The 17844-nt window shown below is 36.6% G+C and overlaps 2 protein-coding genes across 3 annotated transcripts in view; one reads left to right on the forward strand and one right to left on the reverse strand.

Annotated features, from left to right (window-relative positions):
* Positions 1-10962, forward strand: part of LOC107601523 (sodium-dependent multivitamin transporter-like) — a 16683-nt gene extending 5721 nt beyond the window's left edge. For both annotated transcript variants that reach the window (XM_016293753.1, XM_016293754.1), the window contains exons 2-16: positions 2090-2550; positions 3325-3390; positions 3730-3781; positions 3903-3970; positions 5429-5583; positions 5724-5864; positions 6015-6144; positions 6741-6829; positions 6943-7055; positions 7192-7259; positions 7407-7493; positions 7922-8094; positions 8361-8464; positions 10194-10315; positions 10445-10962. In XM_016293753.1, the coding sequence (XP_016149239.1) occupies positions 2203-2550; positions 3325-3390; positions 3730-3781; positions 3903-3970; positions 5429-5583; positions 5724-5864; positions 6015-6144; positions 6741-6829; positions 6943-7055; positions 7192-7259; positions 7407-7493; positions 7922-8094; positions 8361-8464; positions 10194-10315; positions 10445-10606 (1878 nt within the window). In that variant the 5' untranslated portion in view covers positions 2090-2202 and the 3' untranslated portion in view covers positions 10607-10962. The remainder of the gene's footprint in view (positions 1-2089; positions 2551-3324; positions 3391-3729; positions 3782-3902; positions 3971-5428; positions 5584-5723; positions 5865-6014; positions 6145-6740; positions 6830-6942; positions 7056-7191; positions 7260-7406; positions 7494-7921; positions 8095-8360; positions 8465-10193; positions 10316-10444) is intronic.
* Positions 10963-12418: 1456 nt separating this feature from the next.
* Positions 12419-17844, reverse strand: part of LOC107601524 (epoxide hydrolase 1-like) — a 12582-nt gene continuing 7156 nt past the window's right edge. The window contains exons 6-9 of the mRNA XM_016293756.1: positions 14902-15116; positions 14727-14835; positions 14527-14649; positions 12419-14157 (exon numbers count right to left, since the gene is read on the reverse strand). Of these exons, the coding sequence (XP_016149242.1) occupies positions 13947-14157; positions 14527-14649; positions 14727-14835; positions 14902-15116 (658 nt within the window). The 3' untranslated portion in view covers positions 12419-13946. The remainder of the gene's footprint in view (positions 14158-14526; positions 14650-14726; positions 14836-14901; positions 15117-17844) is intronic.

Below are 17844 nucleotides of genomic sequence, written 5' to 3' on the forward strand. Positions count from 1 at the left end.
TATATATATATATATATATATATATATATATATATATATATATATATATATATTATTATTATTTTTTTAACACTCAACCGTTCTTGACCTCAAAATGAAAAATATCTTGTTTGCTGTGATTTGAAAAGCACATGCTTTCTCATTGTAGGTTGTAAGGGTGTATTGTTTCAGTGGACAGGACAGAATTGTGTGCATTAAATTGTGTCGATTGTATGCAACTAATTTACAGATATTGCAAGTGTAGTCAATAAATGACAATTAGCAAACTCACACAGTTGCAAGAAGGTTTAGTATGATGTTTGACCTTTAACCATTTTACAGGGTGTTATGTAACTTGTCTGCTACTAAATGTGTGAACATGAATTAAAGTGAAATACAGTATGTCTGAAATGACAGTCCCTTTACATACACTATATTGTTTGGGGTCGGTAAGATCTTTTAATGTTTTTGAAAGACTTTTGTTCAGTGCATTCTTGCAATCTATAAGGCAGTCTACTGACTTCAAATTTATCAATGTTCATAAGTTTACTGCTCACGTTTTCAGATGGAGTACAGCTATAGTATGTGATAATAGTGTGGCTTGCTGTTACATCAGCATCATCCTCTCAGTGACCCGTATTAGATTTTTCATTGAATCATGTCCGACTCCTCTGGTCTAAATACACTGACCCACAGTACTTTTTGCATTCAACACATGTTTCTGTGCAGAAGCTTGAACCCTACAGAATGTCAGATTATGTTAGAATAGTTGTTTGTAAGCTGGTTTGGTAAGACGTGTAGTTCTAGAGGCACAATATTAAATTAAAAAGAGATTTCTAAGTCATATGATGACTCCTTGAATAAGCTGCATTACGCCGTTATGTCTCACAAGACCAGTGCTCAGTGTGATTGATAAACAGGTTATTTTGTTGTGGAACTTCACAGAATAGCGAGAACAAGACTACATAACTTTTAAATTATTTAATCTATTCACTTGGATACGTGGAGGTAGAGTGGCATAAAATATAGAAACCAAAACAAATGAATCTGATGATTAGATGAGTTTTTTTTTTAATTAAACCTTTTTTGATGGTTTGTTGAATCTGCATGCTATGTCCTAAGGCCACCTACTAGCACTCAGAAAATGTAATGTAGAGATTTAATCAAATGAGGTGAGCCAGCAGTGCTTGTAGCTTTAACTCTAGTGACATTTTTACAGCAGTAGTTCAAGAAATTCTACTGATATTACAAAAGAACTGTGTTACAAAATGTTCACATGTATTTGAATTATGATATAGCTGAAAAATCTCTTAATTAATTATTAAATACCTTAATTCTTGCCATGACGGTTATCTTCTTCAATGTGTATTGTGACAATATTAAAAAAAAATTGTCACTAATACCATTGACACGATTATCACTCCATACCCACATGATTTACATTCTTCTGTGCAACACAGAGAAATTGTAAAAATGGTTTTGTTGCTATATGATTTACGAATTAACAAAACAAAAAACAGTTTATAGTTGGCAATGGCATGAAATGAAAATGTAACCTATACATAATACATGTTATAGATCTTATAGTGAATTGATCCACGTATATGTTTCATTTGTTTTTGACTTCTTAATGTTTAATCAAGATGTCATAACTTGATCTTCCCGTGAGAACAACAGACTTCTTTCTTATGACATTCATTTTATCCACTTACATCCAGCCCCTCCACAACTGACTGCAAGCTGGCATTTATTTTTGAGTGCAAAGTCCACATCTCAAAATCCAATCAATAACCGATACATAGAATTTTTATATTATATCTTTCTTTTTTTTTTTGATAATCCATTACACTCAGATGTACGTCACAATATGGAAGATAAAGTATGTAGTTACTTTGGTTTGATTGTGACTTTAAGTTACTTTATTTTTAGGTGTATAAAAGTGCCAAATTGTGATTTGAAATGTCTTCTTTTTTGAGTTGTTTTGAACATATTGCACAATGCATTAGTGTAAATGTTTCCTTACTGCTAATTTTGAACAGCTGTAAATCTAGACAATCGGTAATTATAATTTGGATATTCTGTTTGCATTTTTGTCTTTTAATTTCTCTAGCACGTCACCTGCAATCCTTTATGATGATCCAATGGTCAACACTCCACTGACCCTTCACTGATAATCCAGGGGCCACATCACTCTGTGTGCGCCTCCCCACACCTCACGGCATCATGGGGGACGTAGTCCAAATGCACTTCAGCACGGTGGATTACGTGATCTTTGTCGTGCTGCTAGTAGCCTCCGCAGGAATCGGCCTTTACTATGCCTTCTCAGGGGGTTGTCAGAGGACCACACAGGAGTTCCTGCTGGCCGACCGCAGCATGCGCTGCCTTCCAGTGTCCCTTTCTCTGCTGGCCACCTTTCAATCAGCGGTGGCCATCCTGGGTGCCCCAGCTGAGATTTACACACATGGCACGCAGTACTGGTTTCTGGGTTGCTCCTATTTCCTGGGCCTGCTCATCCCTGCGCACATTTTCATACCAGTTTTCTATCGGCTCCACCTTAGCAGCACATATCAGGTAGCACTTCAGAAATTCACTATATTTGTTTGTTTGAGAGACTGAAGTCTGTGTCACTGTTGAACTGGAGTTGGTTCATTTTTTAATGAATCCGTCGAACCGGTTCTCAAATCAGTCAGTGAATGATTCATTGGTGAATTAGTCTGAATTTTAAGAATTTAAGAAAAAAAATCCTTATTCAGTAATCATTAAACAACTAGAAAGTTCATGGGGGAAAAAAAAAAACATGGATATTCATTCAAAAAGGGTGGGAACCCTGTAAATTGTCCCACAAGGTTTCATATTTAAAAGTGCAAAATGGAAGCACTATTGTCTCAGACCTTAGGACCCCACTGTTTTATAATAAGGATAATGGACAGGCAGTCGGTCATTATAGCAAAAGAAACCCCAACATCATACAGAAATATTTGATAGCAGAATTCTAACCAATCAGAATCAAGCATTCCAGAGCTCAGAATATAAAATTTAATGAGTAAATGTCTTAGTAAATAAGATGCACAGTATCGTTCAAAAGGGTTTTTTTTTTTTTTTTTTTTTAAGTCTTTACTATAATTTTTGATCAATTTAATGCACCCTTGATTTTTTATTTACCAAATTGACAAAAATTACTGACCTATAACTGATCCCTGATCTTAAAAATTTTTGTATTTTTAAATTGTAATAATTTGTAAATAAATTGTAAATTGCAGTCTTCCCAATGTTCCAAAAACTGCTCTATGGTGTTATACACTGTTTATATTTCTACTGAATGTGCATTCTTTTTCCTCTTTATAGTATCTGGAGCTTCGTTTTAGTAAAAGTGTTCGGATATGTGGCACTGTGACTTTCATCTTTCAGATGGTGAGTTGTGTTTAGCACCTGAATGTGTGCAATATGATATTAAAACCGTTAGGAGTATAATCTAATAATCTAAATGAATACTGTCTTTTACTCCAGTTTTGTTACCCCTGTTGTCTGTATAAAAACTTGAACTTTCACTTACAAACTTAATCTGACCCCCCTACTGACATGGACAATATTTTACTCAGCGTTGTTGATCTAAAGTGTAATGATTCTCCGAACTATCTGTTACTAGACCGGGGGAATTTCATAGAAAAAGTTATGTCCTAAAACAATCTAGTGTGCTTGCAGAAAAGCGTTACAGCTGTTTCATCTGTCTATTTATGTATTTTTATACAGGTGATCTATATGGGAGTTGTTCTGTATGCTCCTGCACTTGCACTTAATGCAGGTAATGCATAATGCAGGCTGATGCATAACAAGACATGCATGTTGATGTATATCAGATCAGTAGTTTTTTTTTCATGGTTTTCCTCTTGTAAATGTTTATTTGAATTTGTTTGTGATCACAGTAACAGGTTTTGACCTTTGGGGGGCAGTGCTGGCCATGGGATTGGTGTGCACACTTTATACAGCATTGGTAAGTTGGAGCCATGCATCAGTTTACACAAGTGTAGGTTCAGTAAAGGAAAATGAATACTTTTAATCAGCAAGGATGTATTCAAATAATCATAAGTGACAGAAAAAGACATTTATGATGTTAAAGATTTCTTTTTCAAGTAAATGTTGTTATTTTGACATTTATATTGATCATATAATACAGAAACAAAATCATTATTTACACACAATATTAAGCAGCACACCTGTTTTCAATGTTGATAATAAAAAGAAATGTTTCTTGAGAACCAAATCAGTATATTATAATGATTTCTGAAGGATCAAGACAAGTAATGGAGGGAACATTCAGCTTTTCTATCATAGGAATAAATTACATTTTAAAATATATTAAAGCAGAAAACAGTTATTCTAAATTGTAATAATATTTAACAATATAAAATGTTTTACTGTCTTTTGATCAAATAAATGTAGCCTTGGTGAGCATTTCTTTGAAAAATATTTAAAGGGGTCATATGATGTTGCTAAAAAGAACATTATGTTGTATATTTGGTGTATTGCAATGTGTTTATGCGGTTTAAGGTTAAAAAAACACATTATTTTCCACATACTGTACATTATTGTTGCTCCTCTATGCCCCGCCTTTCTGAAACGCGTCGATTTTTACAAAGCTCATCGGTCTGAAAAGCGAGGTGTACACTGATTGTCCAGCTATCCAGTGCGTTGTGATTTGCTGAATACCTCAAGCATGTGTACTGTTCTGGAACAGTGATGTAAATACAATTTCTAGTCGTGTCCTCTTTTGGAAGGCCAAACAAAGTAGTTTCGCTTTCACAACGAAACACACAGCATCACACACGGTGGGCTTGAGTGAGCGGAGGCCGGCGGGCTAGAGTGAGGAACGACCGGTGGGCTTGAGAACGGCACGGCCGGCGGGCTTGTGGCAACCACATGTGACGACCCTGGGCTGGACTCCAATCCACAGCGCAAAGTTGATGTATTTCCTCAGCGACCAGCACGGATCAGCTCTAGGTATGACGAAGTGGATATCATCCTCTTTTGGAAGGCCAAACAAAGTAGTTTCACTTTCACAACGAAACACAACGTCTCCACGACATGGCAGCGGCAGCAACAACAATACTACAGCGAGAATAAAAGTTACGCCTTCTTTCTTTGCGTGAACATTTGGGTGGCGTTATGCAAATCTTCCCACATAGTGACGTAGATATGTGGGGGCGTGTTAGAACGAGCCGTTTTAGGTAGGCGTGGCTGACTTAACTTTTATGAAGAATATCTCTTTGGATTTGAGACTTTAGTCTTTACAACTTTACAGATGTTCTTTATGCACCAAGAGCTTGTAACACTCCAAAGAGAAAGTAAAAATTTAAATCGCATCATATGACCCCTTTAAAAAATTCCCAAACTTTTGAAAGGTTGTTTACATTATAACACACCTGTTCCTCTTTTCTCTTCTCTGCTCTAGGGGGGTCTGAAAGCGGTGATCTGGACAGATGTGTTCCAAACAATCGTGATGTTTGCGGGGCAGCTGGCAGTGATTATAGTGGGTACCCATCAGGCAGGTGGCATCGCTGAAGTATGGAAGAAGGCGCAGAACGGCAGCCGTATCTCAGGCCTTGAGTGAGTGATGCGATTTTATATCATTTTGTTTCATATATGAGTATCTAAACTGTTCCATTAAGATTATCTAACAAACACTGTTCCACATACCAGAACTGTAACTGAAGCTCACATTCTTTGTTTTGTGGTCCCCATGGCAGCCTGAACCCTGACCCTTTAGAGAGGCACACATTCTGGACTCTGGGAGTGGGGGGGGTTTTCCTCATGCTGGCCCTGTATGGAGTGAATCAGGCTCAGGTCCAGAGATACCTCAGCTCCCGCACAGAAAAAGAGGCCATCATGTAAGAAAACACTCAGCTCTTCCACACTCTGGTTAAGTCTATAGAAGTTGTTTTATGCACCATTTGTGCTCTTTCTGCTGTGTTGTGTTAAATTACTGCAACAAAAGTGGTGTTTTTTAAGTGTTTTTTTTGGGGTGCCTTGTTCTCCAGGTCCTGTTATGTGGTGTTCCCATGCCAGCAGATCGTGCTCACAATGGGCTGTTTAATGGGTCTGGTTATGTACGCTCGATATGGGGAGGAGAGCCCGCTGGATCAGGGCTACGTCAAAAGTAATGACCAGGTCAGATACAAAAAAATATATGACTTTTTTGATAGAAATTAATACTTTTATTGAGCGACGATGTATTAGATTGATCAAAAGTGACATAAAGACACGGTTTCAAATAAATGTACAGCATTTTAGAACTTTTATTTTAGAAGCTTTTGGTCTTTCTGTTTCATCACTGAATAATGAAAAAATGTATCATGGTTTCCTCAAAAATATTAAGCAGTACAACTGTTTTCAACATTGGTAATAGTAAGAAATGTTTTTGAGCACCAAATCATCATATTAGAATGATTTCTGAAGGATCATGTGACACTGAAGACTAGAGTAATGATGCTGAAAATTCAGATTTGCATCAAATTGTAGTAATATTTCACAATATCTTTCAATATTTTTGATTAAATACATGCAAACTCTTACCGACCCTAAACCCATATATATATATATATATATATATATATGATATGATTGTTTATTTTGACGCAACAGCCTATCGTTTTGTTTATTTCTTGTTATCCTTTGATGTCAAGATCATCACACCATTGCTGAATTGATGTTGATTTGACAGTTATTATGGGGAAGTCACTTTCCACCTCTCTCTCCTTCTGCAGATGGTGCTGTACTTTGTAATGGATGTGTTGCAAGATCTTCCTGGTTTGCCAGGACTTTTTGTCGCCTGCCTGTTTAGTGGAGCTCTTAGGTATCAACCAGATGTTGTGATGACAGTTCCTCCTATTACAATTTTACAATTATTTTTTTTTAGCTATTGATACTGATTTTCTTTCTTTAAATGGTGTCCAATTTATCTTACAGCACTATCTCATCTGCCTTCAACTCCCTGGCAACAGTTACCATGGAGGACCTGATCAAACCTCACGTGTCACCCATGACAGAGGCCCGTGCCACCTTGTTATCGAAAATGTTGGGTAAGCTATTTTTCAATAACTGTCTGAAAGGCAGAGCTTATTATTTCACTTATTAGTTCCTTTATGAGTGGTCCACTGTAATGTTCCTGTTTGGGATCATTATAGTAATCCTTTTTGTCATTAAATTCCCCCGCAGCACTTGGCTATGGTCTTGTGTGTCTGGCTATGGCGTACATCGCCTCTTTAATGGGTTCTGTGCTGCAGGTGAGGTCCATGATTATCTAACATGGAAATAATAATAATAATAATAATAAAGTAAATGCAGATAAATTTGAAGTGTAGTTTAGTGTAATGTATTCATACAGTTAACAACAATATATGTATATTTTCCTTATTGTTTAACATCTTTAGGCAGCACTCAGTATATTTGGAATGGTGGGGGGACCTCTTCTTGGCCTTTTCTGTCTCGGGATGTTTTTCCCTTGGGCCAATTCCACTGTAAGTCAAACAAAGCATCCACATAAATACACAACTGTTCAAAAGATTGGGGTCAGATTGTTTTTTGTTTCATAAGTCTCTTATGCTCACCAAGGCTGTATTTATTGGATCAAAGTACAGTAAATATTAGAAATAAAGTAATATTATGAAATATTTTGTAACTTCTCTATTTTCTTCTAATATATTTTAAAATAGAGCTGAATTTTACTGAAAATTACTCAAGTCTTCAGTGTCACATGATCCTTCAGAAAACACTTTTGGTCAATTTAATTCATCCATGCTGATTTTTAAGAACGTTTTTAAGAAAAAGTTTTGTAAGTTTTGTAAATATATATTTTTAGTAAGTATCTTGTCACTAATGCATCCAGTGGAATTCGGTAGATAATTTCATGGTATGATTTCATTTCATGGACTGAGTGTGTTTTCAGGGTGCTCTGGTTGGGCTGCTATCAGGGCTGGTCATGGCTTTCTGGATCGGTATCGGCAGCTTTCTTTCACGAATGTCTGCATCTGCACCACCTGTGATAAATGCCACCGTCATACCTGATGTAGGAAACATGACAACAGCTGTCATGACGACGCTCATCACATCTAAACCCAGGTGCATATTTTTAAGAAAGTAGTTCTCTAAAATGCTTAATTACTTCAGACCAAGCAGAAATCAGTTTGTTTAACTTCTGTGGCAACAGTTGCATAAACTTCTTAGACTAATCGTACAAATTAGTCATAACCAGAAGGCAGTTGCATAAAAACAACGATTGGTCTCATTTGAGCCTGAAAAGTAAGACAGTTCATAAAGCCTTTTCTAAATGAAAGCTATATTACAGAATAAACTGGCCCATTTATTCTGTCGTCTTGTATTTTCAGGCCTTCTGGAGTTCAGGCTCTGTACTCTTTATCATACATGTGGTACAGTGCTCATAATTCTGCCACTGTTGTGGTGGTTGGACTACTGGTCAGCTTTCTCACGGGTAAAGTGTTTCCAAACAAATCAAACACTCTACGTTTAAAGTTTTGTTTTGATGCTGATGAAGCTACCTTTGTGAATATGGCTCATCTGTTGTTTAATGTTAAAATAAGGTTAGAGATTATTGTCCAAGTTAGATTGCACAAGGAATTCATCTTAGTTGTCCAGGAGATGTTTTCAAATTGCAGTCCGCAAAGGGGTGAAAGTGCGTCTGCGTAAAATTTCAGAGAAAAGGAAAAGCTGTGAAAAGCAGTGCATTGTGAAAGTATTCATACCCCTTCATTTTTTTTCACATTTTGTTATGTTGCTGCCTTATGTTAAACTGCTTTAAATTACTTTTTTTTCCCACATCAATCTACACTCCATACACCATAATGTAGCAAAAACAGAATTGTCACAACTTCGTAAATTGATTAAAAAATAAAAAACTGAAAAAAGTACATTGCATAAGTATAACTAAATATTTAGCTGAAGAACCTTAACAGTCTCAAGTCTTTTTGGGTATGATGCGACAAGCTTTGCACATCAGCATTTGGCAATTATCTGCCATTCTTGACCTCATCTCAAGCTCTGTCAGGTTGGTTGGGGGCAGATGCACATTTTCAGGTTTCTCCAGAAATATTTGACTGGGTTCAATCCCAGGCCCTGGCTAGGCCGCTCAGGGACATTCACAGAGTTGTCTATAAGCCACTCTTGCTGTGTGCTTAGGGTTATTGTTCTGTTGGAAGGTGAACCTTCTGCTCAGTCCAAGGTTCTGAATGCTCTGGACTGGGTTTTCATTAAGGCTATCTCTATATTTTGCTGCACTGAGTGTTCCTTCTACTCTGACGAGTCCCTCGGTCCCTGCCGCTGAAAATCAGATGTGTGGCTTGACACAAACCTGTTTCTGAGCTCTACAGGCAGTTCTTTTGACCTCAGTGCTTGATTTTTGCTCTGATATGCATTATCAGCTGCTAGACCGTTTATTAAGACGTGTGTGGCTTTCCAAATCATGCCCATTCAATTGAATTTGCCACAGGTTAACTTCACTTGAAGTGTAGTAACATCTACAAGCAATATGAATGCTCCTGAGCTAAATTTCAACTGTCCCATGTAAGGGTATGAATACTTATGCAATAGAATCGTTTTTTATTTGTAATAAATTTGCAAAGATGTTAAAAAACTGTTTTTTTGCTTTACCATTATGGTGTATGGAGTGTAGATTGATGTGGAAAAAAGGTAATTTAAAGTAGTTTAACATAAGGCAGCAACATAACAAAAGTATGAATACTTTCGCAAGGCACTGTACTGTATATGCATAGAGTAGAAAATCTAGTTGAATCAAGTTGTTTTGGAATAATAAAACAAAAGTGATGACATATACAATGACATATAGAAGCTAATCATTTAAAAGAGAATTGACCCGCAAAAAAATATATGATATATTTTAGTAACAGCTTTATGTAAGGGCACTAAAAATCACTCAAAAGTTTGAAAGTCCTTGGTGTAGGTTATACAATGACATTATTAGCAGCTTTGTTTTAGTATTATTAATATACTATTATAGTATGTATTATTTACACATTCATTTTTATTTTCGTTTTTCATCTAATATTTATAGTATTATTTCAGTTAAATGACCAAAAGCTAATTATAATAGTTTTAGTATTTAGTACTTTTAGTATTAGTTAACAATAACAACATTGATTATTAGACTGCAACAATGTTTTTTCCCCTGTTTTGTGTACACTCAGGGCCCTCGAAGGAGAAAGATTTAAACCCAGGTACGATTTACCCTGTGCTTGGCAATTTGCTGTTCTTTCTGCCCCAACGCTACAGGGAGAAACTCTGCTGTGTTACCCCACTGGATGACAAGGTAACTCACTTAAATGCTCAGCTGAGCTTCACTCACGAATCAAAATACACGAATCAAAATCACCAGTTTCAAATACCGCATTCCTTCTTCTATTATGAACGGTTATGTATGTCTGTGCCTATGCTATAGCCTAAAGTCATGGACCTTCAGCCTTACCAGATGGCCCAGAAAGAGAGCAATGGCGTTGCCTACACTAAAGAGGATGACGAGCTCAGGGAAGAGGAAGGAGAACAGAAAACCGCCCAGCCTACTTGTAACCTGGCCCATACGGTGCAAGAAACAGCCTTGTGAAATGTCCCACACAGCGACAGTCCTAAAGCGTCTTAGTTTCCCACAGGACGTCAGTTACGATGCCAAAACAGCGTGCAAATTCACAATCTCACTGTTTTCTCCTCTTGAATTTGGTAAGAATGTTAAGTCCATAAGTTGTGGTTTGTATTGTGGGCCCTTTGCAATATTACCCTTTGCACGCTGTGCCCTCAACTGCCAGTGATGGAGGCGAGGGTTGTCTCGTTTATATGTGGTACTTTCTGATGTCAGTGGTCTATGTCATAAAAATTGTATTATGTTCTCTTGAATGATTTGAGATGTATTGAGCGATACAAGTGATCACCTAAACCTTTTAGTTTACATGACCTAAACTGAATCTCAAGAATACTTAGTTGAATATTGCTGGTTCGGGATATACGTACACGCACAAATCAAAAGAAATCATGCTGAACGTCAGGTTTATGGATAGTTTATCAACAGAAAGAACTCAGTTTGCACAAATCTATAGTCGTATAATGCCATTCGAGTTTTGGGGTTGTTCTCTCCCAACAATTTTGTTTTGTCCAAAGTTCACTACGTTAGCCTCACTACATTGTTCCCTAAACTGAGTTAAAGGTTTACAGCGAATGAAGACTTGCTAAGATTGCAAATGTAAACGTAGTAAACTTTTAGCTTGACATTCATGAAAAGACCATCTGACATGAAGAAGTCTCATGTTGTGATAGATACAGTGAATCTAATGCATGTTGAATCTCTAGTTCCCTCATTGAAGCCCATTGTTTGTGACAAGTGCCTCCTCATATGAATGTATGACGTAGTTTTTTGACTTAATAATGCCATTCGAGTTTTGGGGTTGTTCTCTCCCAACAATTTTGTTTTGTCCAAAGTTCACTACGTTAGCCTCACTACATTGTTCCCTAAACTGAGTTAAAGGTTTACAGCGAATGAAGACTTGCTAAGATTGCAAATGTAAACGTAGTAAACTTTTAGCTTGACATTCATGAAAAGACCATCTGACATGAAGAAGTCTCATGTTGTGATAGATACAGTGAATCTAATGCATGTTGAATCTCTAGTTCCCTCATTGAAGCCCATTGTTTGTGACAAGTGCCTCCTCATATGAATGTATGACGTAGTTTTTTGACTTAATCGTTGCTTTAGTTTGCCGTTTCTTCGCCTAGCCCAAATGCCCAAATGGTCCTGACCTTGATAGGACCATTTTTAAGGATCTGGACACCTCACTGTTGAATTCCCATGATGCTTTGAATTGTAAGAGCCTTGCTAACTATATTTAAGCATCTCAGAAAAAGTTTAAAATTTGCCTGTATTAAATATTATTTTGGTATGGATGATTATTTACCAAACGGTCATGTTAGAAATGTTCTTCATCATGTTTAAGTTCTTTAAATGTTATAATAGCTTATTCAAATATTTGATCTTAGATATAGAAGTAAAGATATGTGTTATAGTATCAAGATTAACGGCACAGAATTGAAACCTTAGTGTGTTACTGACCATAATTCTCAGTATTAGCATATGGATTGATTTGGTTGCACTCGTTTTCTTGTAATTTGAATCGTTTTTTGATGTTATAATGGCATTTTCTGTGCTTTGCTGTCTAGTCTAAATTCATACCTCAGTCTAAGCCATACCATTTTTAGTTGCTGTAGGATTCCTAGGTCCTTGTATTGTGCCTATGACTGGAATGAAAGCTTTCTCTGAACCTGTCACAATCTCACAAGCACAGGCAGTCGGATATATTTTCAGGTTATGCACTCTGGGTCAACAGTTTGTTGAAGTCTCTCATCCATTGGTGTTTTTTTTTGTGAGGGGGGGGTCATTATTGTGGGTGTATCATTTTGGTCTGGTGGCAGGTTTCAGTTTAACATTTGTCTCAAAAGAATCATCCTATTTAGAATCATGTTTGTCACGTGTGGAAACAGAAGTCTTCGGTTCACACAGAATGCATTTTTTGCATTCCACTGTGGTGTGTTTTTCAAATTATTTTCCAAAGTAAACGCACTGTTGCGCCACATCTCATTGATTTTTCAGCATCCCACTTCATGAGCGATGCTTTTTTTACAGTTTAAAAATAAGTTCAAATACAAGCTTTAAAATGTTTGTGATTTTAAATGCAAGACTCACTTTTATCGCTGCGCCACTTCTCACTCGTTCACTTCTCATTCAGATCGATTTTGTAATGCTATTTTCGTTTTTAAGCCACTTTTTGTCCATCTGTACTTTTTTAGCATCTCACACAATGAACACTATATTTTTAGGACGCTACTTCATGTTAAACAAGCTTTTCAAATGGATCTCGATACGCCTTCCTTTCCATTGCAATCGCTGTGAATTTTTGAATACAAGTACACATCCTGTGTAAACGGGCCCCAAGGGTTTTACTTTTAATTGAGTGATGATCACTCCACATTTCATATGAGCTTCATGCCTATATTGACAGCAATGAATTATGACATACATTTTTAGCCTACCTAACAGTATTCGATTAAAAACTAGACAGGGAATAGTAACTTAGTTGCTGTGAAGCGTCTGCAATGGAGCAGATATGAGTTTAATGTTCAGTCAATCTTTAACCTGCAGTGACATTATTTTTTTAATAATGAATCCAGTTCAATCTATTAGAATAATGTTTACGTTCAGGTAAGGAAATAAGGAGTTAGTTTGGATTTTAGTAACTTTAGTAACATTCCAATCAAAGGGTCCAACACAGATCATCCCTTTATCGTAAAATGTAAAGAGAGCTTGATTTCTCATAAGTTCTGTCACTATATTCATTGTGTAAAATACTTTTTTTTTTACATGATTAGTGTCGTAATATCCGTATGTCAGATTGGATCGATTGCATGTAGAGTTGCATTCTGTCATACCTGAAATTACTTGAATTATGTGTGCAAAATGCTTTAAAACTATTTAAAACTTAATAGTACAGAGCACTTGCATTTACAGACTAAATATTGCATCTGAATGGTTCCACTGATCATTTCTTTTTGCCCTAAGAATGTCTTAATTCAGAATGCATTTCCCCTGTGAGCAATCAAAATCAGTGAAATATGTCTAAAGCAAGCTCCTGTCATTATATAATCATTTAAATTGCAATAAAACTAAGGCACATGCTGCAAATATAAAATTGTGTTAATATATTCCTAGGATTAAACAGTGCTATTACCTAAAAATGAATGGAATACATTTGTTTATAATAGTTTTTGACACAGTAATGATTAGGATTAGCCATCTGTTGTTTTTTACTTCATGGTCATCTCTGTTTAGATGCATTTATCTACGCATCTAAACCGTGAGTTCCATTAGCCCATGAATATGAAAAAAAAGGACAGATAACTATTTATTTCTTCTTTCTCTTTTCCACAATCTTGACAAAGCTCTGAACATCCTCTGCCAGTAACTGTGGCTCCTCCATAGCAGCAAAATGCCCCCCGCGAGCCATGGGAGTGTAAGTCTTGAGCTTATGGTATTTCTGTGTCACCCACGATTTAGGGGAGTGCATCAGCTCATTGGGGAAAGAGGCCACACCTGACGGAACATAAACTGGAAGCCTATTGGGTAAAAAGAGACACAGCATACTAGTGTAGCGATTTTGCATTGTAATTTGGGGTCAGTAAGAATTTTAATTTTTTTTTTACTCCAGATGTTAATGCATTCACTTGCATTGCATTAAATTTACAATATTACAGTTTCTAATTTATTGTTCATCAAATAAATGCATCCTTGATGAGAACAAAATAACTACTTTCAAAATACATCAAAATGATTTTCCAATCCCAGACAGTAGTGCACATATTTACACACAGCCCCAATTTCAGTGCCCAAATGTCTCTAAATACTTAAGGGAACACAATACTGATGAGTACTGAACAGAAAATACAGCTTCACGTAATGTTAATCAAAGCCTGTATTTCTCTTACTTTGCATGGGGCTGATTCAGGCCTTTGCTGAAGTTCTCCTTGTAGAAACGCATGGAGGATATAATGGACCTAGAGGTCCAGTAGATCATCACATTCGTCAGAAGATCATCAAGAGAAAACTTCCTGTTGGGGAATCGACATGATTTAACTGAACACACACTTCACCAACCTATAATAAAGCTGAAATCAATTATGACTACCTTTCCAGTCCACCATCCTCAAGGTTCTTGAATTCAGGATCAGTCCAGGTTGAAAATTTCTCCAAAATGTAGGCAGCCAAACCAACGGGAGAGTCATTCAATCCACGGCCTGTGCAATACAGTCAAGCTTCAAATCAAAGTCTTGTCTATTTAAAGATGCACACATGTCTCTCACCTGCAGTGTCAGGTTTAGTGGACTGTATGTGCATGTATCCAGTCTCCCTTATTGCGTCAACTACAAGCTTTTCCATAGTGGGGAAAAGGCGTTTCACATCATGCTCGGTGAAGCCAAAGAGTTTGGGAAATCGGCGACCAAAAAGTATAGACAACATCATGAGAAGGCCTGCTTTTCCTGGAAGAGCAAAGTTAATGTGGAGGCCTTTCACAGCACTGAGGAAAACAAAGATGTACAACAAAAATCCTTAAAATCGCTCAAGTACTTGAAATCTGTTTATTTCTATACACATTATCTTCCTTTAATATTGCTGACTTTAATTTACTTCTATCTGAGGATTTCAATGTGATGAAATACTAGAATACAGTGGTTCTCAACCAGGGGCCCCAATAACTCTTAAAATGATTTAAATATAGTTATTTAAATTTTTTTTTAATTTAATTAATTTTACAATTCTTAAAAACAAACAAAAACAAATTAATTAATAAAAATGTATAACATTCATATTTCTGAGTTCATTTATTTTTTATTCAATTTGGGCTGGGCGATATATCAAAAATATCGTATCGATAATTGCTTTTAAAATATCGCGATCTCCGATAATATCGTCTACTTAAGCCCCACCTCCACCTCGCGAGTGCAGAAGTGAGCTCTATTTCGTCTTCTTGCAATTGAATCTTTTGAAATCACAATAAATGTGCATACAGAAGTCGAGAAGCAGAATCGAAATGTAATTTTATAACAAGTAATTTGATTCCTGAACTTACGCATCTGATCTGATTTCCGAAATTGGAATAGCTTTTCGATTCCCAACCCTCCGACTAAATTATTTCATTCTTGCATGCAAAAAGACCTGTATGGTGACTATGGGGCTGTGTAAAATATTTTTTGCAACTTACTAGGTTTATCATTTGTAATTTTTTTCCAATAATGTTGATAATCTTCTGTTACCAAACTGTTGACATCGACATCGCAATAGGCTACTTATGAGACATCGTCGATATACGATAATATCATCATATCGCCCAGCCCTATATTAAGTGCCAAAGGTAAATATCAGCTTTAAAAGGGTCTTCAAATCTTTAGTGCATTCAAGTCATGTTGAAAAGATTGAACCCACATGAACACCACCGGAGTGTCGGAACTATCTTTAAGCCCAGAGTTTCCGAGTAGAGTGCAGGTCAGTGAGAAAATATGAGGAACGCAATAGATGCAACAACTGTATTGATGGCAAATTGGTTGAAATTAATGCATTTGTTTTCTATTCTATTTACAATAAAATTATCTAATATTCGCACTCAAAATACTTCGGTATTACGCAATTATAGCTTCATAAATTTAATAAAAACATAAATCAAAAACAAACCAGCTGTGCATTCCTTATTCATCATTTTGTAGAATTAGAGTTAATTTTTTTTAATTTATAGAAAATATATATTTTTTTTTTGTAGAAAAGCTATAATGCCATTTTTCTCCAAACTGAATGTATCTAATATTGTAATTACATCCCAACTTGTAAACATGAACTTCCCAGGGGGACTTAAATGTTTTGGATAAAGTGGGGCCTTGGAGTAAAAAAGGTCAAGAACCACTACTTTTATACATACTTGGGCTCCAGCTGGGCCATATTAGTGGTAATAAGCGAGCCCCAGTCTCCTCCCTGGACATAGTACTGATTGAAACCAAGCCTCTTCATCAGTTTATTGAATATGTGTGCTGCACATACACCGTCAAAACCTGTGCAAAACACATTTTGATCATTAAAAAAATGCAAAACATGGAAAATATTTAATAGACTAATCCACATGTGTTTGAAACAAAATATCTGTTAGGTTGGGTTGTTTGACCTTTACCTTTTTTATGTGGGGCCTCTGAGAAACCATAACCAGGTATTGAGGGACAAATGATTTCGAAAGTAATGTCATCAGGACTGGATGGCTCCGTAAGCAGGGGGATGATACCATAAAATTCATAGAAGGAGCCTGGCCATCCATGTACCATCATCAGAGGCACAGCATGGGTTCCCTCAGCCAGGCTCTTTGGTTTCACGTGAACATAGTGAATATCAATACCTTTTGTTATAGAGAACACCACAACACAAAACAAAAATCAGTTGTGGAGTACTATAAAATATGTGCAAAACATAAGCATCTTCTTGCAAAAAATTTAGTTCTTAAAGGAACAGTTCACCCAAAAATAAACATTTGCTGAAAATTTACTCAACCTCAGATCATCCAAGATGTAGATTAGTTTGTTTCTTTATCAGATTTGGTGAAATTTAAGCACTACATAATTTGCTCACCAATGGATCCTCTGCAGTGAATGGGTGCCGTCAGAATGAGAGTTCAAACAGCTGATAAAAACATCACAATAATCCACATGACTCCAGTTGATCAATTAATGTCTTGAAGCAAAAAGCTTTGTTTGTAAGAAGCACATTTTTCAAGATGTTTTTTTAACTTCAAGTGTAACGGTGGCCAGCTGGTAAGAGCTGTGCAGGTAAACCTCACTCCCCTGATCTCAAGCGGCGCACTAGTGACTGATGCTAGAGGCTGCGGTCTTTAGCATTCTTGTTAGTGCACACACCTTTCATGCCCAGGTTTAAGTTCTGCTCGGAGCGGGGCGGTTGGGACCGGAGGTGTTACATTGGCACCATGACCTAGATGGGAGTGAGGCTTGGGGGGGGGGGTGAGTGTAATGGAGGCCAACTGGTAAGTGCTGTGCAGGTAAACCTCACTGGACGGTTTTTTAAAGTAAAAAAAAAATCAAAACAGTTTTTCACAAGATGTTAATTGATAGACTGGAGTTGAGTTACTTGATTATTGTGATGTTTTTATCAGCTCTTTGAACTTTCATTCTGACGGCACCCATTCACTGCAGATGATCCATTTATAAACGTGATGTAATGCTGAATAGCTCCAAAACATCAATGCATTTACCATT

The sequence above is a fragment of the Sinocyclocheilus grahami genome, unplaced genomic scaffold (genome assembly GCF_001515645.1).
Source record: "Sinocyclocheilus grahami isolate Dianchi unplaced genomic scaffold, SAMN03320097.WGS_v1.1 scaffold306.1, whole genome shotgun sequence".
In the NCBI taxonomy this organism is placed as follows: Eukaryota; Metazoa; Chordata; class Actinopteri; order Cypriniformes; family Cyprinidae; genus Sinocyclocheilus; species Sinocyclocheilus grahami.